The sequence below is a fragment of the Thalassophryne amazonica genome, chromosome 6 (genome assembly GCF_902500255.1).
Source record: "Thalassophryne amazonica chromosome 6, fThaAma1.1, whole genome shotgun sequence".
NCBI lineage: Eukaryota > Metazoa > Chordata > Actinopteri > Batrachoidiformes > Batrachoididae > Thalassophryne > Thalassophryne amazonica.
In genome coordinates this window covers 96,043,613-96,067,616 of record NC_047108.1, presented here as the reverse complement: position 1 = coordinate 96,067,616, position 24,004 = coordinate 96,043,613, and the positions used below count along the sequence as shown (strand labels likewise).

At 40.6% G+C, this 24,004-nt stretch overlaps 1 protein-coding gene and 1 long non-coding RNA gene across 7 annotated transcripts in view; one reads left to right on the top strand and one right to left on the bottom strand.

Moving 5' to 3' along the window:
* Positions 1–6,983: 6,983 nt before the first annotated feature.
* Positions 6,984–24,004, bottom strand: part of LOC117512692 (6-phosphofructo-2-kinase/fructose-2,6-bisphosphatase 2-like) — a 34,407-nt gene continuing 17,386 nt past the window's right edge. For 2 of the 6 annotated variants that reach the window (XM_034172852.1, XM_034172853.1), the window contains exons 5-17: positions 21,322–21,388; positions 21,175–21,249; positions 21,026–21,082; positions 20,803–20,927; positions 17,486–17,693; positions 16,887–17,033; positions 16,693–16,797; positions 16,093–16,222; positions 10,809–10,871; positions 10,665–10,729; positions 9,595–9,795; positions 7,541–7,595; positions 6,984–7,446 (exon numbers count right to left, since the gene is read on the bottom strand). In XM_034172852.1, the coding sequence (XP_034028743.1) occupies positions 7,542–7,595; positions 9,595–9,795; positions 10,665–10,729; positions 10,809–10,871; positions 16,093–16,222; positions 16,693–16,797; positions 16,887–17,033; positions 17,486–17,693; positions 20,803–20,927; positions 21,026–21,082; positions 21,175–21,249; positions 21,322–21,388 (1,297 nt within the window). In that variant the 3' untranslated portion in view covers positions 6,984–7,446; position 7,541. Of the gene's footprint in view, positions 7,447–7,536; positions 7,596–9,594; positions 9,796–10,664; positions 10,730–10,808; positions 10,872–16,092; positions 16,223–16,692; positions 16,798–16,886; positions 17,034–17,485; positions 17,694–20,802; positions 20,928–21,025; positions 21,083–21,174; positions 21,250–21,321; positions 21,389–24,004 lie in introns of all 6 variants that reach the window. The other 4 variants (XM_034172854.1, XM_034172855.1, XM_034172856.1 and 1 more) reach the window with 4 other exon arrangements.
* The window catches only part of LOC117512698, a 589,105-nt gene continuing 573,117 nt past the window's right edge, over positions 8,017–24,004 (top strand). Inside the window, exon 1 of the long non-coding RNA XR_004561360.1 lies at positions 8,017–8,060. This is a non-coding gene — a long non-coding RNA (uncharacterized LOC117512698). The remainder of the gene's footprint in view (positions 8,061–24,004) is intronic.

The following is a 24,004-nucleotide window of genomic DNA, read 5'->3' as shown; positions in this document are numbered from 1 at the left end:
TTGGGAACGCCTTGGGGTTCCCCCGGAGGAACTGGGGGAGGTGTGTGTGGATCGGGAGGTCTGGGCGGCTTTGCTTGAGCTGCTGCCCCCGCGACCCGACTCCGGATAAAGTGGAAGAAAATGGATGGATGGATAGTTTGGACCATGTATCATCCTTACTTATCATGTTACGGGGGTAACATATGTCACATATCATAGAATCCAATAAACATAGACCTTGTTTGACCTTTACTTTGGAGACCAAGCATTCAACACTGTCAACACTATTCCATTTATTAATCCTATTAGCTCAACCAATATTTGCACCACGTTTCACCAGAATTGGAGCAACTTTAATTTTCAACCCCTGTGCAAACTGAAATTGACCTTTGTCACCATTTTTGATAGGGTTTTAAAAAGGAATTAGTTTGCACCATGGGTCATGCTTAGTTATCATGTTACAGGTTAAGATATGTCACATGTCATTAAATCCAATGGATGTCAACATTGTTTGACCTTTACTTTGCAGAACAAACCTTCAACACAGTCAAAACTATTCCATTTAATCCTATTAGCTCAACCAATATTTGCACCACGTTTTACCAAAATTGGAGCAACTTTAACTTTTGACCCCTGTACAAAATGAAACTGACCTTTGTCACTATTCTTGCTGTTTTTATCCCGTAACTCCATAGAATTCAGTCACAGACAGTCCAAACTATATCTTTTTGGAATATTTACCCTCAGACAAATAATATGGTATAGTTTTCAAGATGATTGGAGCATCTTTTAATTTTGACCCCTGTGTAATTTTTCAATGGACTCCTACCTGGCTGTCTATTGAAAATTCAAATGCCCAATCATGTTTTATTTTAAAAGAGTAATGTCTAAGGAGTATTTGTCCCAAAATTGTTGCTTCTATCACCATTTGTAGGATTGTTTCAGTTATCTGCTCTACTATATGTTGCAATCTGTGGGGTATCCAAATGGGCATTTGTAGTAGTGGCACTGTGCGGACGTTTATAAACCTCACTCCCCCAAGGCCTAAAGACGCTCTAGCAACAGACGCTAGAGGCCACAGGTTATATCCTTGTGGACAGAGCACCTGTCTCCCATCCCAGACGTTGTCAAGTTTGTGCCCAAGAGAGTAAGGCTACACAAGCAGACTACACAACACTATGTTATCCCAAGTGACAGCTGGAGACTAGTAACTGCAGAATGTTAGTGAGGTCCAAGAGGTGGTGGTGGCATTATACAAATATACAAGACCAGGCACTTAAAAAAAAAAAAAAAAAGAAAAAACAAGCAAGAAGGTCATGGAATTGATTCCTACCTGTGGCCTTTCTGTGTAGAGTTTGCATGTTCTCCCCGTGTCTGTGTGGGTTTCCCCTGGGTGCTCCGGCATCTTCCCACATCCAAAAGACATACAGCTTAGGTGGACTGGAATCTATAAATTGTCCATAGATGTGCGTGTGGGTGTGAATGTGTTTGTTTGTCTATATGTGGCCCTGGGACAAACTGGCATACAATCCAGGGTGTACCACGCCTCACGCCCTACAACTGCTGGCATAGGCTCCAGCCCCCCTGTGACCCTTAAGAGTGTGTGAGTAGTTCAGATAAATGAAGAATAACATTATTTAAATCCCTTGGCTTTATCGTTACATAATTTAAATTTATTGGGGAAGTGATGGCCTAGTGGTTAAGTGTTGGGCTTGAGACCAGAGGATCCTTGGTTCAAATCCCACCCTGACTGGAAAATCATTAAGGGCCCTTGGGCAAGGTCCTTAATCCCCTAGTTGCTCCCGGTGTGTAGTAAGCGCCTTGCATTGCAGCACCCTGACATTGGGGTGAATGTGAGGTATTATTGTAAAGCATCTGATGCTGATGTAAAAGCACTATATAAATGCAGTCCATTTGTCATTTTTATAAATAATTGAAAAATAAAGACTTTAAAATGTATTTTTAATGACCTGTCATGGCTCACCTGCAGTACCTTCGCAGCCCACCAGGGGCCATGCCCACACTTGAGGAATCACTGCACTGTATCAGATGCAGTCACAGACCAGGAACAGGCAATTAGAACTAATACACAAAAGACTAACTGCTAAAAATTTAAAAGATGCTAACATAACCCAGAACAGGAGGTAAAGTGGTCCTCACATGTATCTGTCACAATCCACAATTTCAGAGGTACACATGCAGCAGCAGGGCTGGACTGATTATCTGGCGTACCGGGCAAATCCCGCCGGGCCCTTGCACATTTTGGGCCCCCTCAGGTCTGTCATTAAAAAGTATATGTATATAATTATAGTTTTTATTGATTGCGACGGTAAAAAATGACACATAGTGACCCACTGGATGCTTCTCCTGAGGCACATTGGGCTAGTCCAATGAAATTCCTTGGTTCTCGAAGGCCCGCCCCTCCCTACAGGCCCCCACCTGACCCAAGTCATCACTCAAAGTTTTGGCTATTCGGTCCGAGCTTGAGTGGAGAATGGAGAGTTTTGCGCAAAATGAAGAAGCAAAAGAGTGGAGCTGATAAGCAAAAGGAAAACAGAAATTAAAAGACGACGCAGCAAAATGTGCCAAAATCACAGATATGTTTAAAACCACAAGCTCGACCTTGGGTTCGGGTAGTGGGGCCGCCGGTCCGTCATTTCAAACTAGCCCGGGACCGGCGTCGAGAGCACAGGTGGTAGAGAGTGAAGAGGAGGAGGTGTGGATTTCACAAGCATCTGTAAGTGTTAACAAACAGTCCTCGACAGTTTGCCAAATAAAATCATGTTTATTCACAGCCACAGCTCCAACATACATAAATGTTGTGATCACTATTCTAGGTTTTTGTCAATAATAACTGTATACACTGTATGGGGTTATATTTCCATCTGCTGGTCAGAAAATGCAACAGCAAGTCAATGTCACAAATCAAAGAACACACACTCATGAATGGGCAACATAGAAACTGGAAATGAAGGGCCAAAAATAATGACAGAACAGAGGTACATTACACAAGTTAACTACTGTACACTGTATAGTGTTATGTTACCTTGCTGACCTCCACCTGAATGGTCAAAAATGATCAAAAAGTGCCCGGGCCCTTTTCAGATGCCAGTCCAGCCCTGTGCAGCAGTTTTTACGGAGTCGCTGATGGAATTTTTGCAGACCCACTCACTCACTCACTGAGTGATTACATTAATCCTGTTTGCTTTCTGCTAATCCCAGGAAATAACTGCAAGTAATATGCATCACCATGAAGAGTTGTCTTGAATATGGTGTCTACACGTCATCATAAGCCTTTGATCACACAGGTTGGATTTGCCATTATGTCGAAATCATCACTGGGCAGATCCTTATGTTACACTACAAATTCTAACATGTTGAACAAGCAAGGTTGGTAAACTCACTGTGTCACATTCCCCAAGTAAGGATGGAAATAACATCCAAATTAATTCATCCAACCAACCAAAAATTGTGTTGTTTATCCAGCCGCCCTTTAACTCCTTGGTAAGTTCCTCTTCACATATAAAAGCCTGCAGTGTTCCCTTTTTCTAACTCATTTTGCATCTCAATGAAATGTGATTTACTTTTCTGTGAGAACGTTAAAGTTTAAAAAAAACAACTCAATATTAACTTACTTTCACATTAAAGATAACCAGTGGTGGGCACAGCTAACCTAAAAGTTAACTTTGCTAACTTTCATAATATGAATTTACCATACCTTTGAGTTTGTTTGTTTGCTTTGGTCTAAAACCCCAAATAACAGAGCTGAACTGTTTTAATATAATGGAGCATAAACATAGATGTTCCCAAAAAGGTTTATTAGCATGCCCAGATCAAACGGTGATCAGGATCTACATAAATAATTAAATGAACAAATGAACCTCAACAGTAGTTCACACTCAGCATACAGATTATTCACAGTACATAAAAGTATTCAAAGAATAAGCATTAAGAAATAAATACACACATGGAAAATAATTTTAATCATGTAATTAATGCATGTGCATTGTCCTGACAGTCCATTTAACATGATTTTTTTTTTTAAATTATTTGTAAATTCAACAAGGACTTAAAATTTTAAACACAGAAACACAACAAGGATAACACAAAAAGTGCAATTTATTTCTATTTGGTCCGGAAAAAACGAAGAAAAAAGAAAAATGACAGAACTTTACTAAAAGAAAAGAAACAGTTAGCTGATTCAAGTTAACGGAAATAGCTTTAGTGGAAGCTAAAGTACCACTAATGGTTTTTGAAGTTCCAGTAGCTAAAAAAAAAACTAACCCTCTCACAAAAAAGTTTGCTTTGATAATTAGTTGTTAGTTGATTTGCTAAACTGTGGCAATTACTGCAGATTTTAGTAATTGAAGATTGGGTTAAAATAAAAAATAATAAGCACTAACCAGCAACGTCTCATCACATTACACATGAATCACAGCCACAGAAAGTTAAACGTGCCATTTGTCTGCTTCCAATAACCACCAGCAGTGTGATCACGTCATCCAGTAAAGAAAAAAATATTTTCACTGGTAAACTGTAGCATGATAATATCAGTTTGTTCACATCAAGTTCACATAAACAGCTAGAGCGTAAAATCAGGATGTGGCTTTGAACATGTGTAAGTGAAGACTGAGAAAATAGTTTGTCACATAAAAATAAACGCTGCCCAGTGACATCACTGAGATTTTTTTAATTAAGGATGGAAAGCTTAGCAGACAGGAAGGCAACTCCCAGTGATCTTAACATTTACATCCACACCTCAACAAAAACAAGAACATTAAAAAAAAAAAAAAATTAAAGAGATGCAGAATAAGACATTCATTTTAATGTAACATGTCACTGTGCGCAATGATTTTAAAATAGCATTAAAGCCTCTCTTTTTTTCTTTTTTTTTTAGCTCACAATGTATTGCCCTGTCCTCTATACTTCAAGTCAGTAAAAAGATCCAAGATCAATGGGCTGATCGATGATCTGATGAGCCTGGTCACGATAATCTGGTTTGTCTGGTTCTTTGAATGTAAAAATAGAGGGCAGACCCCAGCGCAGTAACACATTCTTTGAGGACTACGAGAAACCTAGTGAGATGATGTGAACTTTAAATACAGAATATACAAATATAAAGGCAACAAATGAAGAAGGGGTGGCAAAAAGGAGCCAACACATTAAACACATACAAAAAAGTCCTTTCAGGACTACAATTATCGAGTGCCACATAAAACCAACCAGAAAAATCAAATTGAAAGACCACAACAAACTGAAAAAGACATCTGAGTGAGAGAATCAAATTCTTAAAAGTAGAAACCAATGAAAAGCAACAAATGTGTCAGTGTCACTGTCATAATTTTTCAGTGTCTACTGTATTATCATCATTTATACAGCCTTATCATTTATTCCTCAATATTCAGAGAAAGTACCAGCCAAGGACCTGGTTACAGGTTAAAGTAAAATACAGAAATATTTAAATTAATACATTATTTATGCGTGAATAAATTATTCCGTCCTGCCGAGTCAGGGTATCTTGACAATATTTTCTCCAATATCAACTTCTGCCTCACACAAAAATTATGCAGTCAATGGTTGGACAGATTTCCTGAAATTATATTTTACTCTTGTCATCTAATCTTCTTTACATTAAATAAACATGCTCTTAAGCAGATTTTCCCTTCAAATGTTGTTGCCATGAAAACCAGTTCAACTACTGCTTGGAGAAGTGAGAAATCTGGGATCACTCCATATCACTGACAGTTTAATCCAGGTAACACAGTAAACTATATGGATACCAATTCAGGAAAAAAATACTGTAGCATATTCTATATATGTGCACATTTTAAGTTCATGGTTGAGAACTGTAACATTCACATAATGAAATAAACGCCAACTCATAGTGACTCATAGTGTCATGTTGTCCTTCTCGAGTCTTGATGATGTTGGTGCTAAATTATTGATTCAATCATGATGAATCATCTTCCACATCAGGGGTAGGCAACCTGTTCCAGAAAGAGCCATGAGGGTGCAGGTTTTCTTTGCAGCCACTGACTCCACCAGGTGATTTCACTGATTAACTGATTCCATCTGCTCAAAGTGATATTAATCAGTAAAATCACCTGGTGGAGTCAGTGGCTGCAAAGAAAACCTGCACCCTCATGGCTCTTTCTGGAACAGGTTGCCTACCCCTGTTCTACATCATAATAAGGCCATGGTTCTGTATAGGAGTTTTGAGAGTTATTATACAGGAGTTATATTATACAGGACATGGTTAAGATTCCCCACGATGACTTTAACGCCACCATCTATCCTCCCACGTTCCTCTCTGACACTGTAGCCAACAGCCACCTCATCAGCTCTATCCTCTTCAACAACATGCTGGGAGAAGTCTGCTTTAATCACCACTCTCTTTGATGGTACAACCGCACATCACTCAAAACCAAGCAATGAACTAACTGTATTCACAAAACAAAAGGGCTTTGGAATTCAAAATGTAGCCTTTCCTCATTTATGTCTACATACGACTATAGTGAACACACCAAGTGTTTGACAGTCACTCCCTGTAATTCTCTCACGTACCCTCCTCTGATAGCTTGTTGTCTTTGGTGCTCCTGCTTCATTTGTTGACACCAAGACTCCAGACTGGGATCCAGTGGTGGTAATGAGGAAGGGTCCAATGTGGGGTCCAGAGCCTCAGATGGTGAGGTCGATATTCTGGGTCAGTCAGAGGTGTGCTTGCGGGGCTGTTTGTCCATAGCTGTGTCCTGTCCATTTGATGATGTGGTGTTTACTTTGTGACTGTGGGTGCAGTTGGCCTTGTTTTCCATTAGTGTGGCATCCTGTAACTCCTGAGGCTCAGTCTCTGTATTTTGCCTGGAGGCCATGCACCTGAGCTCAATTTTGAGCTTCATGGCAAAGGCTGTGAATACTTATGTGATATATATATATATATATATATATATATATATATATATATATATATATATATATATACAAAAATCAAAACAAAATTTTTCACGTTATCATTATGGGGTATTGTGTGTAGAACTTCAACATAATAAAATGTGGAACAAGTGAATCGCTGTGAATACTTTCCGGATGCACTGTAAATACACTCGTTTACAAAGTGTGACAGCGATAGCCTCTACTAAGGTATAAGGTATAAAATTAAAAAACAACATGTTCTACAGCTAATGCAACATAAGACTAAACACTACGATATGTGGAGTGTTCTAGGAACTAATGGGCTGGTTTTAATTCTCTTTTTTTAAGTGAATCTTACAGTAATAATGTTTGCTGGCTCACAGCTCAGATTTGAAGAAGTTCTTACAGACTTTAAATATGCACTCTGTCAAATAACAAAACTGAAAAGATAACACAAGCAGGACTTGATAAATATTTTGAAAGGGAACAGAGCTTCATTCAATAGCTGAAGCTGGTGAGACATTTATAGCTCTGGTCCTCAGATGTGGTGAGCAAAGCCTGAGGAAAAATATAAAAGAAGAAGAAATGTGTGAAACTGTCAATGTAGATATTCAGGCTGAACCAATAAGAGAAAAAAGCTGAAAATACCCACGTTAACTTTGAACAAAGTCCGGTTTCTCTGCTGCACCATAAACGTTCAAAGCCTCCTGTGGGATGGAAAGAAGAGAGCCGACACAGACAGCATTAACAAAAATACCAAAGCAAAAACAGAAACGAGGCGGTTGTTTTGACTGGCGCTGACTCAACTGAGCTAGTAAAAAGTGTGAGTGTCACAAAATAAACAGTACTTTATTTCCCTTTAAATAAACATTACACTTTATCAAGGAAATGTTAAAAACAAGAACACCTGAAGGGCCCCATTGTTTATTGTACACAACTGCCATGAAAACATTTTTCATATTAGAGGCTGGGTCTCGTGTTGGGTTTTATGTGCTTTGGCACAACAGATCAACAGAAGAATGTTGGGCTTTAGAAGAAGTACACCCTCTCCTCTTTAATATCAAAGTATTTTCCATTTTCTGGACTGTGACACCACGTAAAATGCCTTGGATCCTCGATGGCAACCATTCAGGCAGACAAATGGTCAACCCACATCTCTAAAACAGTCATCTGTCTGCTGCAGCCAGGTGAAATGTTTGCATCCCTTGGGCCTTCTCCAGGCACTGGGGTCCTCAACACTCAGGCATCTGCATGCCAGATCGTGCACGGAGAAACAGGTCACATGGTCAAAATGCAAGAGATACTCCACATCTTCCTCTCCCTTTAGTAACCGCTTATTTGATACAGTGTCATTCCAGCGGTACCCAAGGATCCTCAGAGGAGACTTAGTACCAAAGACATCCAGTCGTCACCTTAGGTGACTGGTTAGTGTCCAAGTCTCACAATCATACAGTAAGACAGGCAGCACCAGGACCCTAAAGATTTGGACTTTTGTTCTCCAGAAAACATACTGGCATCGTCAAACACCTCTCACCAGCGAAATCATGACTCTCTTCTCAGGCGCCTCTCAATCTCTAAGGTCAAGAACCCAGAGACATGAATGTCACTGCTGAGATAAGTGAATGTCTCTAACAAGTTCAACAGTTCACCACATACAGATAAACTTTTGATGGCTGAGTCCAGGAAGTCATTAAACCCTGAATCTAAGTCTTGATCCAGGACAACTGCAAACCCAGACACTCCGATTCGTCACTCAGCTTCTCGAGCACTGTTATCAGAGTATCCATAGATTCCCTAAAGATTACAGCATCGTCCACAAAATCAAGGCCAGTGAACCTTTTCTGGACAACAAAACCATCCAAGTCACAGATTTCCAAAACCCTACCTAACAGCTAGTCCGTGCAAGCACTGAACTGTGCAGGAGCCAGAACACACCACTGAAGAACACCAGTGTTGACTGGGGAAAAATGTCTGGCTATGATGTTCAGTAATGTCTTGGGGATCCCATGTACATCTTGAATTGTGATGGTATTCTATCAAGGTAATACTTTTTTCTAGGTTTTAGGAGAATTATGCCCTGTCTCTTTGCATACATTTTTTTTTTTTTTTTAACAATGCATGAAGTACCTGGAATTCATGAATCAAAGGTTTTTACAGTTTTATGTTTAACAAATCTATGGTTGTGTCTAATTAATCATCATTGTGTCTTAAACCAGGGTAGTGGCCAAGTGGTTAATACGCTTGGTTTCAGTGCAGAAGGTTCCCAGTTCAAACCCCACCCATGCCACATTTCTCCATGTAATCTGGAGTTGCATCAGGAAGGGCATCTGGTGTAAAACCTCTGCCAAATCAACATGCAGGTCCACCTTGGACCTGCTATGGCGACCCAGCAGGTCAAGGGAACAGCCAAAGGGTCTTACTATGTCTTAAACAAGCCTGCAGCACAAAGGCCCGCTAGTTCACCCAATAGAATCACAGTTTAACCTAATTTCCATGACTGCATCATTTTCCAACAGCATCATGAAAAACACATCTTTGGCCTGGTGGGAAGTTCTCTGTACTATTATTGCGGAAAAACTGATTTTTCACGGTGTTGAAGACATTATGCAATACATGTCGTGGCACACTATCACAAAGATGATGACTATGACACTGGTGTACCACCCATCCCTACACCTCATGCTGTCTAAAAATATAAACACTAACCTCACTTGGTGGTAACTCTGCCATTTTAGATGCTTCAGAGAATTTCATGCTGTGGAACATGGGAGGCTGGGAAATGTGAGTCTGTGGATTGTTGCCCATGCTGTAAAGACGAGGTCGCTTGAGCTGGTCTTGGCTGGACAGAGGAGTGAAACTGTTGCATCGGGTAAAGGCTGGAGAAGCAGCATCCGGTCTAACTTTATTCTGGTTGGTGCAGAGTACGTAAAAATAAAAGGTTAATTAGGGGTTGTTTTGGTTTGTTTTTTTTCCTGTTCTGAATGATTAATCCAATAAGGAGGTCAGACATGAGTACACCCCATTAAGATGAATGTGAGAGGACAAAGAAGGAAAAAGAATTCCTGACATAAACATCCATAAAAAGCCATTGTTGGAGTTTGTCTCACCACACAATTTTCAGCCCATTTAATGACTGGTTTCTCAGTAAATCAGTGTTTATGTGTTCACACCCACTGCACAGGATTCAGATAACACCCTACACAGTAATTTGCACAAACTGTGCAAGTAAATAACAGATGGAGGTTGGACGATTAGGAAATTAACACGAAATCTCTTTTAGATGTCACAGGATTATGTCAACAAAAAGTAAGTCCCTTCGGCTGCTCCCTTGTTTTCACTTGGGGTCACCACAGCAGATCCAAGGTGGATCTGCATGTTGATTTGACACAAGTTTTATGCCGGATGCCCTTCCTGGCGCAATACCACATGACATGAAGAAATGTGGCAGGGGTGGGGTTTGAACTGGAAACCTTCCACACTGAAACCAAGCGCACTAACCAAAACAGCAAAAAATAACAACTTCTCCCCCCCGGAGTGACCCGGTTTGATTTATAGGGTTTAAAGTAAATTAAAAAGTCCAGGATGCATGACAGAAGAATGACTATTCAGCTCATAACACTTGCATGAAGAACAGCAGTGCGTTGCTGTGGTCTGATGCTGTAAAAATAGGCCTGTACTGGCCGGTTCTGGCGTCCCACATAAACATACAAGGAAAAGCCACATATGTGACACATCACGCAAAAAAAAAAAAAAAAAAAAAAAGATTACGAGCTTACCAATGGTCGGTCCACGTGAGTGTTGACGGCATCCACCTTCAAGTCAAAAACTTCTACATTACACCCTAACACAGAGGGGAAATCCATCACAACACAACAAAGGTGCACCTTTACAACTGCATGATAAACAAAGTTAGGACATACCGTATGCCACAGGGCTGAGTTTTAGGACTTTGTGCAGTGGACACTTTATGTAGGGTAGGTCCTCTGTACAAACAAAATAAAATTATTCAAATATCAGACTATGGGTACTGTAGTTGTTGCATTATAACCCAAATTTAAACAAGCACATGCTATGCTAGGTGATGGTTCTCTCATTGTGGCAAGGTTTGTGTGCCCCAATGAACCTGATAGCTGTGTTGTCTGGAGCCTTCATGCTCATGGTAGGGTCTCCCATGGCAAATTGGTCTCAGGTGAGGGGCCAGACTAAGAATGGTTCACAATGACTCCATGGAAAAACGAGGAAACGTGACCCAGCCCAGAGGAAGACCAGGGGCCCCGTCTGAAGCCATGTCTGGACGGCGCGCCCATCAGTGAGCGTCTGGTGGCTGGGCTTGCCATGGAGCCCAGTCGGGGACAGCCCGAAAAGGCTATGTTGACTTTCCATCTCCACCCTGTGGGATCACCACCCACACGGGGAACTGCTGGGGTCGGGTGCGCTGTCCCAAGGGTGGCAGTGAAAGTTAAGGGCCTCAATGGACCAGACCCAGGTGGCAGAGGCTAGCTCTTGGAGGCGTGGAACGTCAACTGTACGGAAGTGGAGCGCTACCAGTTAGATCTGGTGGGCCTCGCCTCCACGCACAGCCTCGGCTCTGGAACAACTCTACTTAATATGAGTTAGCCCATATTTTTCTATGGAGGTGCCCAGGGTGTGAGGTGCCAGGCGGGTGTGGGGATAGTCCCTGGCTTAACAAAACTATGCTAGAGAGGGTCGCCTCCCTGCGCCTTTGGTTAGCGCTGTTATTTGTACGTATACACTAAACAGCAGTTTGGAGTGGTCGGCCTTCTTGGAGTCCATAACTGGAGTCCTGCAAAAGGCTTCAGTTGGAGACTCGACTGTCCTGCTGGGGACGCACACGTGGGCAATGACAGAGACACCTGGAGAGGTGTGATTGGGAGGAACGACCTCCCTGATCTAAACCCAAGCGGACTTCTGTGCTAGTCATGGACTGTCTATAACGAACACCATGTTCGAACATAAGGATGCTCATAAGTGTACATGGTACCACAGCACCCTATGCCGAAGTTTGATTATCGATTTTGTGATTGTATCATCTTATCTGAGGCCGCATATTCTGGACACTTGGGTGAAAAGAGAGGTAGAGCTGTGAACTAGTCACCATCTGGTGGTGAGATGGGGACTACTTCAGTCAGCCGGCTTCCCTGACCACCGGTGTCCACCACTGTGTTCAAGGGTTGCCGCCCTTGAGGTACTTAAGCCCTTCAGGCCACAGCTCCCCGGTGCAGCTTCAGTGGTGGGCACAGTTCCACTAATCTGCTAACCGCTAATTAGCAAAGCTAACGCTTTATTAGATGATTAGCTTTTCAGCCAACTTTGAAAAACATCAGCAGACCAATTATCTTCCGATAAATTTAGTTCTGATAACTTTTAAACCGCTAACATCTTTTGCGGACATAATGAATAAAGCAGTTTTATTGATAGTAGATGGGTCAAAATGCATAGAACATTGCCACCTAGTGGATGGCAATGTGAATAGCGCCCACCCAAATATCACACAGCCATTGAGCTGAATCACACTACAAACAGAATTTTCAGTTTTGCAAATGCCTTTTATTTTTTTACAAATGAAAAAAATGACATATTTTATAAATACACATTTATTTGTAAAAAACAACACACACATTACAGTAACTTGTATGTTGGCTTTTACATATAATAAATCAACCAATCAGTGATGAAAGGAGGCTGATTTTCCCATAATGTCTTTTGGCATCTGTGTGTGTTAATGTTCAAACCTTCAGAATTAGTGCACTATTTTAAAATTAAAGGATATGTGTTATATTTTCACTTTGTAAAAATGACAAAGTTAACCTTAATATCAGTAAACCACCCGGAATTAGTTTGGTTTTTAATTCAAACCATAAGTCAAACCTGTTTTACTGTGTATATGCCTTTTGCCTTCTTTTTATTTGTAGCAGCCTGGCAGCCAGGGCCCTTCTGCTGAGGTAGAGTTGAACTTAGCTCCTCACAGCTGCCTGACTGCTGCAAAATATGTAGCAGACAGGAACCAACATGTATGATTTTAGGATTTACAAATGTTTTTGGATTAGTAGAACTGTGCCCACCACTGCCTCAGGGTCTCATCACTGATTTTGCAGATGATGTGGTGCTGTTGGCTTCATCAGCCTGTGACCTCCAGCACTCACTGGGTCGGTTCACAGCCGAGCAGCTGGGATGACAGTCAGCACCTCTAAATCTATTGGTTCTCAATAGGAAACCTATGGATTGCCTACTCTGGGTAGGGAATGAGGTCTTGCTCCAAGTAAAGGATTTCAAGGACCTGTGGGTCTTGTTCACGAGTGACAGGATAAGAGACTGATAATGAGAGTGGCCGGTCAATCGGCACTGCGGGGACAGTATTGCATTCGCTCTGCCGTACTGTTGTGACGAAAATGGAGCTGAGCCAAAAGGTGAAGCTCTCAATCTCCTGGTCAATCTTCATTCCTACTCTCACCTATGGTCATGAGGGTTGGATCATGACTGAAAGAACTAGATCATGGGTACAAGAGCCCAAAATGGGTTTCCTCAAGAGGGTGGCTCGTGTCTCCCTTCGAGACAGGGTGAGAAGCTCGGTTATTTGTGAGGAATTGGAGTAGAACCCCTGCTCCTTCGCATTGAAAGGAGCCAGCTGAGCTGGTTCGGGTATCTGGTAAGGATGCCCCCTGGGCGCCTTCCTAGGGAGGTGTTCCAGGCACGTCCAGCTGGGAGGAGACCCCGGGGAAGATCCAGGATTAGGTGGAGAGATTATATCTCCACACTGGCCTGGGAACACCTTGGTATCGACCGGTCAGAGGTGGTTAATGCGGCCCAGGAAAGAGAAGTTTGGGATCCCCTGCTGGAGCTGTTGCCCCCACGACCCAATTCCGGATAAGCGGTCGAAGATGTATGCATGTATTTATACTGTGCCTTATTTATTTATGTTAAATCAAGCCCATGATGATACGTGAAAACTAAAATGCTAAACTCCTCATTGAGGGATGGAGTGGGGTAAAATGCCAGAGTGCCCACATATTGCTTTCTGTAGATTTCTAAAACGTGCTTTCGACAGTCATTGACCAGTTCCTCTGCTGACTGCTGTAATCCTCTGTGCATCCACATCTGTTGATTGACTTTGATTTTGACGAACATTTTCTATTCCACCTACTTAGTTATTAGTCTGAACCTTTTTTAAACACTTTTCCTTTCACTTCCATGCGTGCGTACGCCAATGATTTTCAATGACACTTAGTGGGGGGACAGGCTTTGGGTAAAGACTGACTCAATTTTCATGTACAATCGAGTCAAAGGGTGAACCTTGCCTTTAAGCTTTGATCGTCATCCTGATTATTAAACCCCATATAACTGGATCAAAGAAGTCAGGATCACAGATATCCTATTAACAGACAAATGGCAGTGAAAACTGAACCTACTTGATGAGGTTCAAGAAGATCATAGTTCAGGATCAAAGATGAATGAAACAGAGATAGAGATGCATTTTATTTAGTTTTTTAAAAATATTTTGTGTGTGTGTGTACATATATATATATATATATATATATATATATATATATACACACACACACACACACACACACACACACACACACACACACACACACACACACACACACACACACACACACACAGTGGGGCAAATAAGTATTTGATCCACTGTCGATTTTTTCAACACCTACAAAGAATAGAGAGGTTTGTAAGTTTTATCGTAGGTTCACTTCAACTATGAGAGACAGAATCTAAAAAAAAAAAAAAAATTCTGAAAAATTACATTGTTTCATTTTTAAATAATTAATTTGCATTTTATTGCATGAAATAAGTATTTGATCACCTACCAACCAGCAAGAATTCTGGCTCTCACAGACCTGTTAGTTTTTCTTTAAGAAGCCCTCTTATTCTGCACTCATTACTTGTATTAACTGCACCTGTTTGAACAACAGGCAAGCAGTTTGGTGAGAAGGCAGCAACTGTTGGCGTAATTCTTAGAAAGTGGAAGAAACACATGATGACTGTCAAACTTCCCCAGTTTTGGGCTCCAGAACAACACAGGAGGACCTGGTCAATGACCTGAAGAGAGCTGGGACCACAGTCACAAAGATTACATTAGTAACACATGATGCTGTCATGGTTTAAAATCCTGCAGGGCAGCAAGGTCCCCCTGCTCAAGCCAGCACATGTCCAGGCCCGTTTGAAGTTCACCAGTGACCATCTGGATGATCCAGAGGAGGCATGGGAGAAGGTCATCTGGTCAGATGAGACCAAAATAGAGCTTTTTGGCATCAACTCCACTCGCCGTGTTTGGAGAATGAGAACAAATCCAAGAACACCGTCCCAACCGTGAAGCATGGGGGTGGAAACATCATTTTTGGGGGTGCTTTTCTGCAAAGGGGGAAGGTCGACTGCACCGTAGTGAAAGGAGGATGGATGGGGTCATGTATAGTGAGATTTTGGCAAACAACCTCCTTCCCTCAGTAAGCGCACTGAAGATGAGTCATGGCTGGGTCTTCCAGCATGAAAATGACCCCAAACACACAGCCAGGGCAGCTAAGGAGGGGCTCTGTAAGAAGCATTTCAAGGTCCTAGAGTGGCCGAGCCAGTCTCCAGATGTAAACTCAATAGAAAATCTTTGGAGGGAGCTGAAACTCCAAACCTGAAAGATCTGGAGAAGATCTGTATGGAGGAGTGGACCAAAATCCCTGCTGCAGTGTGTGAAAACTTGGTCAAGAACTACAGGAAACATCTGAGCTCTGTAACTGCAAATAAAGATTTCTGTACCAAATATTAAGGTCTGTTTTTCCTAGTGGATCAAATACTTATTTCATGCATTTTTTTTAGATTCTGTCTGTCACAGTTGAAGTGTACCTACAATAAACCTTACAGACCTCTCCATTCTTTGTAGGTGGGAAAACTTGCAAACTCGACAGTGGATCAAACACTTATTTGCCCCACTGTAACTGTAACGGCACTGTGCCATTTTTAAGTAACCAGGTGAACAACATAATCTGTGACTCTTTTGCTAAGCTATTTTGAAACTGTTTCAGTACTGTTAAAAAAGTGCAAAAAAAAAAAAAAAAAAAAAAAAAAAGGTTAAAATACATTTGTTTGAATAAAATCTAAAACTGATTATTTGGTCGTGCTCTTGCAGTTATGTGCATTTAAAGTATGCGTCGTATTTCTGTTTGTGCATTTTACCTGCACTCTTGTCCAGGAAGTAGGCGAGCAAACAGCGCATAACGGCCTGATGACAGATGACCAGCACATTACCCTGGCGCTCCAGCTCCATGATAACAGGCTCTAACCGCTGAACCAGGTCCTGGTAGGACTAGAGAAGCAGGAAGTCACACATCCAAAAGACAAGAGTTGTCTTCTTCCATTCATCCATCCACTCAAGCATTTATCCTATTCTAGACCTGCGGTAGGGCTGGACCACATCCCAGTGGATGCTGGTTTATTTAGATTTGCAAATAACACAAATGGTTAATTGGCCAAATTAGGCATAAATTTTACGCTGGATGCCCTTCCTGACGCAACTCCACATTATGTAGAGCATTAAATGTATGTGGAACACCAGCACTCATGGTTTTGTGTGTACTGTACTTAACTGAGCGTACAAAGGTTATCTCAACTAAGAGCTTATTGGGATGTCTGTCATACGTGATAATACGTATCGTCAGTGTATTAACTACCCATGAAATTCCTAAAGTGATTACTCCCCAAGCCTCCTTACAGAACTCTGTAAAGACGATAACAGCAATGCAAACCATCACTTAGAAGACAAGAAAAAGTTTTCACCTCTCCTCCAGGATAGCGGTAATGGTACTTGTCCATGCTTCTCATGACAAACTGCTTTGGATACTTTTCCTCTATCATCTTATAGGTCATTTCTTCACACACTCCCTGAAATACAAAGTGATAAAACACACTCAAAATCTGTGACCTGCACGTGCTGAGTGCTTGCTGTTTGTGTCATGTAACAGGTGACGCACAGCGTCGATCTCATTCAGGATCTTCCACTGTTCATAGGGCACTCCCAGCCCCTCAGCAGTCTGAATGGTACATTTCAGCTGGCTGGTCCAAACTTTCAGGTCTGACAGCTGGTGGGCCTCCACAAAACTCTTCAGTTCTGCTGCAAACTGAAAGAAGATGAGAAATAGGCTTTCATGCATTCCTGATGAGAACGTCTGGATCGAACACTGACAGATTGATGAACTGATGCAATTTTCCTCAAATGACTCCAGCTTCTTGCAGTCAAAAGCCATTGCGATAGATTTATACCCCTCATCTCTCATCAGTTCCACAAAGGACCAACATGATCCAGGTTTTGTGCAACCACATTTTTGCACATTTTCTGTGACACTAGAAATCATTGGTCATAAATTATGGGCAAAGAAAGGAAGAAGAAGGAAAAAAAAAATGCTTCAGTGACACAATACCAGCAACTACAAATTATAACTCACAGATATTTAGGGTTTTTCGGTGAACTGTTGTGCTGGATGGTGTGAAAAATGAACAAATGTGTCAGTTTGTGGGATGATTTTTTTTTTAGTTTCCTGAGACTTTTAGAGAGATTTATTTGTTAAAGCACCAGTTTCCCTCTGTCCGACAGATCCGCATCCCCACCGATGCGACCCTCCACATTGTGACTGCTCTCTCCATGCCGACAGAGGTAGATGGAATGGGAGTGAACGTGGATGTTCATAAGGTAGTAGACTATTTTACTCTGGATGTAGTCCTGCACCTTGTTGACCAAGAAACAACAGCCAACGTTGATGATCTTTATGAAAGACAAGTTCCTGTGGGAGAGAAGAAAACACAAAGCAGCTCAATCACTGTTATGTACGGAGGAATATTGTGTGCTGCTGTTGTAGCCTAAACATGCCAGTTCACATATCAAATGTCTCAGAACATTCTGCGTCAGCAGTTTAACAATGACAAGGACAAGACTGGAGTGGATAACAAAGTCGTCAACAACGGCTCCTTCTTTTGACAAACACATTTATCTGAGCAGGGACTGTTATGCAAATACAGTTTTGTATCCTCACCTTTGAAAGTAAAAATAGACAGATTACTCGGCTGCAGTTAATTATGACTGGAAGAAATCTTTAAAAAAAAATAAAACTTTTTCTTCCCATCCTTGGAATAACACAAGCTGTACTTTTGCTATCAGTCATGCTTATTATGATATCTGGATGCAACCATCATGATTAAACAGCACACAGCACCCCTCTGCATTAGAAATGACATCCTTTCTCCATCTGCTGGATATTTGTGCAAATATGTGCATCTTACACAAAGAGCAGTAACTGAGGTTTTTTCTTTCACTTAAAAACAAAAGTGCTGTTAGTGCACAACATCTCCCGCTGGCAAATGCTGCTTTGGTACAAGTTCTTGCTACATTCTGTTAACATTTCAAGGTATGTGATAGTTGATTTCAGAATGCAGACACCAACCCATGAAACTGCCAGTGTCTAGGTGTGTTAATCAAGGGCCATAACTCTGGTAGAATGGGCCCAACTCGAATGATATTATAATATGCGTATTATAAAACTACAATAAGGATTTGTAGCAGGTTTCATGAAATTCTCCTAAAAATGTCAGACCAGTTGATTTCAGAACACTTATATCCTTTTTGAGACAGACGGAAGGAAGGACGGACGGACGGACGGATGGACAGACGGACATACAGACGTAAATCGCCACAATATAATACCCCACACATAAAAACTGATAGTCATTTTTTGTTGTCATGCCTGTCAAGTACAGCACAGAATTTAAAAAGCTGGCTGTCTGACAAGAAATTTTCAAAATGAGTTTCTTCATGTTAAAATTAAAAATTTAAAAGGACACACACATCAAAAATAACAATGAATACCAAAACCTAATAATCTATGTTAGGACATCACAAACAATGTCCACATAAATCTTTGTCCCAATTCTATCATTAAAAAAGTTTTAAAAACAGAAGGTAAACATTGTAAACTTGGTGTATGTTGAGTTGAAAATCCTTTAAAGCCATGGGCCCTCATTTATTCTGAATGCTGTCACACAAACAAAATTTACTATGTATGCAAGTACAAAAAAATAAATAAAATAAAATAAAATCTGTATTTATCAAACAGGCAGACACCATACACACATCAGTATCAGCAGCTGACAAATCCCATGTTTTAAAGCACATGCTTGTGCAGGTTTATGGTCATTTTCATTCAGAAATGCCCTCAAAATGATAAAATGTTAACTTGAGAAAGAAAAAAAAAAAAAATCAAAATATGAAAAATAAATAAATGTGCCACTAGGTGGTGGATGAGCCATCCATCAGTAAGTTTGAAGCCCACCACTGCCAACCATTAACTTATGGTATCATGTTGTTTCTTAATTTAAACATTAAAATAATTCACAGGCTTAATTATAACAAACTGTAAGAAACTTCAATACACTGACCACAACACGTAGCATAAAATGTTGCAATTAATGTAATAATTTAGACAATAATGTATCTGTACTTTTTTTTTTTTAAAAGAACTCTTTGTGCTTGTGGTGTGACTGTGTGCCATCTTTATTAAGATAAAATGTTTGTTAATGAATTTTGAGCAGTGAAAATAACATGGGCACATTTTTTATATAATATTAAAGGAGGAAAGCTATTTTCTTTTTGCTTTGCATTAGCAGGCATAAAAACCATCTACATTTTGGCCATGTGGCGTGTTTCTCTGTGCATGATCCAGCATATGGGTGCCTGAGTGTTGAGGACTCCAGCAGCTGGAGAAGACCAAGAGGAAGCCCACGTTTCACCTGGAGATTGATAGTTATTTTACAGATGTTGGAATTGGACCCAGTTGCCTGCCTGGATTGTTGCCACCCAGGACCCAAAGCGGTTCTGTGGGGTCATGGATGCCTCAAAGAGCAGCACCAGTGGATGCTCCCAGACTCGACGTGATCAACATACTCATTGATGGTAAATAGCTGCTGTTTTGTTCACATAGGTGTCTTTTAAAATAGACTGCATTTATATAGTGCTTTTCCATCTGCATCAGACACTCAAAGCCTTTTACAATAATGCCTCACATTCACCCCGATGTGAGGCTGCTGCTGTACAAGATGCTCACTACACACTGGGAGCAACTAGGGGATTAAGGACCTTGTCCAAGGGCCCTTAGTGATTTTCCGGTCAGGCTGGGATTTGTACAAGGATCTGGTCTGAAGCCCAACGCTTTAACCATGAGACCATCACCTCCCCTGGTCTTTTGTAGGTACTGTCGTCAATAAGACTTCACTTCTGTTTCTAAATCAACATAATCATTAATTGTATATTTAGAAATTCAAGGAGATGAACATTTGTGGATAAGGTTGCATGCTCGTACAGTTCCCCTGTTCTACCACTAGATGCCGTGCGTGTGCACGGTCAGAGCTGTGCCTATATTTAGACATTTTTTAAGTCCAACTCTCACTTGATAAATTCCATACTTGCCATAGAAATGTTTGTATAAAAGTTTGATAAATGAGGCGCCCGGTTCCCAACCTGGGGCCAAAGCCCCTGTTAGGTTTTGTAAGCAATCAGGTGGTCACAATTAGACGTGCACATCGATAAAGTCATAATGGCATACTTATGGAACAATCAAAACTAATTATAAAGATTTGTTTTTCCTTTGGATGGACTAAAGAGAAAGGGAGTAAATTATAAATTATAAAGATATGTGCTCAATCTTTCTTAGATATAAGTTGGGGCAGCCAAGGAAAAAAGGTTGGGAAGCACCAAATTAAAGGATTATCCCAGTATTTTGACAGTTACTTTTTTTACATATGATTTTTGCTTTGATTAACTGGGTTAGTTGTAAAAAATATTAACATATAAAGGGGGAGAAATGCAAACACTGATGGTGTTATAGCAAAATCTCTGCTTACTTGTCATATTCATCTGGATCTAAAGGCTGGTAGTTGACTTTGTAACATTCTATTCTCTTCAGAAAGTCCTCCAAGACACTTTCTCTGTGTCGCTCTGGGTAATCTGGACTGGACACCTTCACTTCCTTGATAAAATAGATTTAAGATGATTCACCATGTTATAATCTTCTAGCAAATGAAATGTACTTGTGACTGAACTTGAAAACCAAAACACATCATTTACCAGGATATTTGCAGCAATGACATCTGGATCATCACATATTGACTCGACAAAAAACACCTAACAGAAAGAAATAGGTTACGCATAATTCATGTCGCACAACCTGCACAATGACTGAGATAAATTCAATTAATTGTGAGAGTAATTCTTACTTTGTAGGCATTATTCTGAGCAAAATTCATGATGAGTTCCCTCCTCTCTCTGGTGGTGTTGGTGGCATCAAAAACCTACAGTGAAAATGAACAATTCAGATCACAGAATAAAATTGCTAAAAGTTATATTTGTCTTATTGCTCTTACAGCAATCTGGCCTCCTTCTTCATTCAGATAGGTCTTGACATCCTGCAGAGCCACAATTGCACACTGTCTACATAAACAGAATTAGATAATTGATTAGTAGGTTACAGGGTAGCTCAGTGGAAAAGGAGCCGTCGTGCCAATATACAGACCTGGGTTTAGATTGTTGTGTGAATAACCAACATAAAACTAGCACAAGGAAAATTCCAGATGTATATGAAATTCCAAATATATCAGGATAATTAATATTTCAAATTAGGAATGACCAGATCAAGGTTTTTTTTTTGTTGTTGTTGTTTTGTTTGTTTTTGTTTTACCCCTGACCCAACTCATTTAATAGTGTCCTGATCCAATACTTGTATTTTCCTAGATTTTGCACTTACACAGAGCACATTCTAATCACATTCAATTTAATCCAATGTAAATGCTTGACAATTTTTCTTTTTAAATTAGGTAAACTGATTTTTTTTTTAACATGGCTTGACATTTCTACTTATTGCAGAAATGTAGTAGTAAAACTCGGACAATGTAATTCAATTTATTTCATTTATTTTTTTATATATAACGCCAAATCACAACAAAGTTGCCTCAAGGCGCTTCACACACGCAAGGTCTAACATTACCAACACCTAGAGCAAGCACACAGGTGACAGTGGTAAGGAAAAACTCCCTCTGATGATTTGAGGAAGAAACCACAAGCAGACCAGACTCAAAGGGGTGACCCTCTGCTTGGGCCATGCTACCGACACAATTAGTAGGAAAATTTCTGGAGTCCATGCTGGTGCACAGGATGGGAGGCCTGCAGAAGAAGACACCCACTCCCATCTCTGGATGGAGCTACACGTCAAACAGAGAGACAAAACAGAATCAGGCGGAAGAAAGACACCAAATACAGTATAATTTGTCAGCATTAAGCAGCAAGAAAAACAGAAGAAATAAGGTGATCACTGGCCACTAGCCATATGCTTTATTAAAAGACCCAGACGAGATAAAGTTCAGGCCGCGGCCCACTGTTTACTAATAAAACAAATTTAAAAGGGTAAAAAGCATAGTAACATACTATGCCAGAATGCTAACCATATGAAAGGGAAAATAATGTGTCTTAAGCCTGGACTTGAAAGTCTCTACAGAATCTGACTGTTTTATTGACACAGGGAGATCATTCCACAAAGCAGGTGCAGGATAACAAAGACTAATATGAACTGAACAATGTTTAAGATGCTAAAAATGTATTCATTATCATTATTATAGGTATGATCACTATTATGTGCAAAAAAATGTCTTTAAAATGTATTCAAATGTGGACCTGTACTCTAACAGGGGTGGGGACGTTCCAACCCCTTGCTCCTCTGGCTATGCCTCTGCAGTCTCTCTGAACAGGGGGACAAGAGACATAATGAAATGGAAAAGTTTGTTTATTTTTGTGGGAAGCACTACCTGATTGACTGGTAAGAAGGGTGTAACACATGCACCCTCTGCCAGAAACAGACTTGGTGCATATTTGAAACAAAGAAAACCATAAATATGTTTTAAGCCTTGCGCCATGTGTGCAGCCTGTTACTGCTGCGCTTGCACCACGCTATGAAAGAGAGACCACTGTTGATGATCTGTGTGAATAAAATAGACTTGTAGAATGTTTAAAGTGAAGGAGAGCATAAAAGTACTTTTAAAACAGCAGCACGGCTCTGTGAGGATCTCAGCAGCAGCGCTGACTGCCTGTTTGCTCCACTTGCACCGTGCATATGATATGAAGCAAGAAGAAATGTACATTAATCTGGTGAATCTGGCTTAATTTCAGTAACAATGCTCACACTGATCACTTCAATTGCATCAGAACAGCCCTAATTCACATACATTTCAAAGGTTTTTTTTTAGTATAATTCAAACATTCCTTGAAAATGTTGAATATGATCATGTTTGTAAATTTGTAAATGTTTGTAAAACAAGTTAATCTTCACAGTACTTTCAAAGGTTTGCAAAGACAGCCACTAGGGGGTGCAGAAGTGGCAAACCCACAAGCCCAGATAAATGTTTCAGGAAGGGCATCGGCCTAAGTCAAATAATCAGGTCAGGTCTCACAGCATGCACTGGTGCCACATTACAATGTCCTAGATGACAATCATCGAGGCAGACATCTGGTCCATCCACACCTCTGGAAAGCAGCCATTTCTCTGCCACAGCCTTGTGAAATGTGGTTTCAGTGGATTGCACATAATACATTCCGGATTACTCATAGGATGATACCATAGGATTACTCATAGAATTACTCATAGGTTTACTCACAGGACTATAGGATGATTTGGGTGCTTCCTAATTTTAATACCAGGGTGTCTGGCAAAATAAAACCAGTGTTGCAAGTTTTATTACCTCCGCCAAGGAGGTTTTTTTTCAGTCGTGTCCGCTTGTTTGTTGGTTGGTTGATTGGTTTGTTAGCAGGATTACTCAAAAATCCTCAATGGATTTCAATGAAATTTTTACCAGGGGTGTATCTTGGCCTAACTTAGACGTCATTAAATTTTTGTAATGATCTGGAACACGATCCGCATCTAGTAATTTTTTTTAAGGATTCTTTATCATTGCAGGATAGGGCCAATTTCAACATTTTTGCATCTAACTTCATGAAGACGGGTCACAAAGGCTGAACAAAAATTAAGTTACGACAGAACAATAAATTAGCATTTGTTTC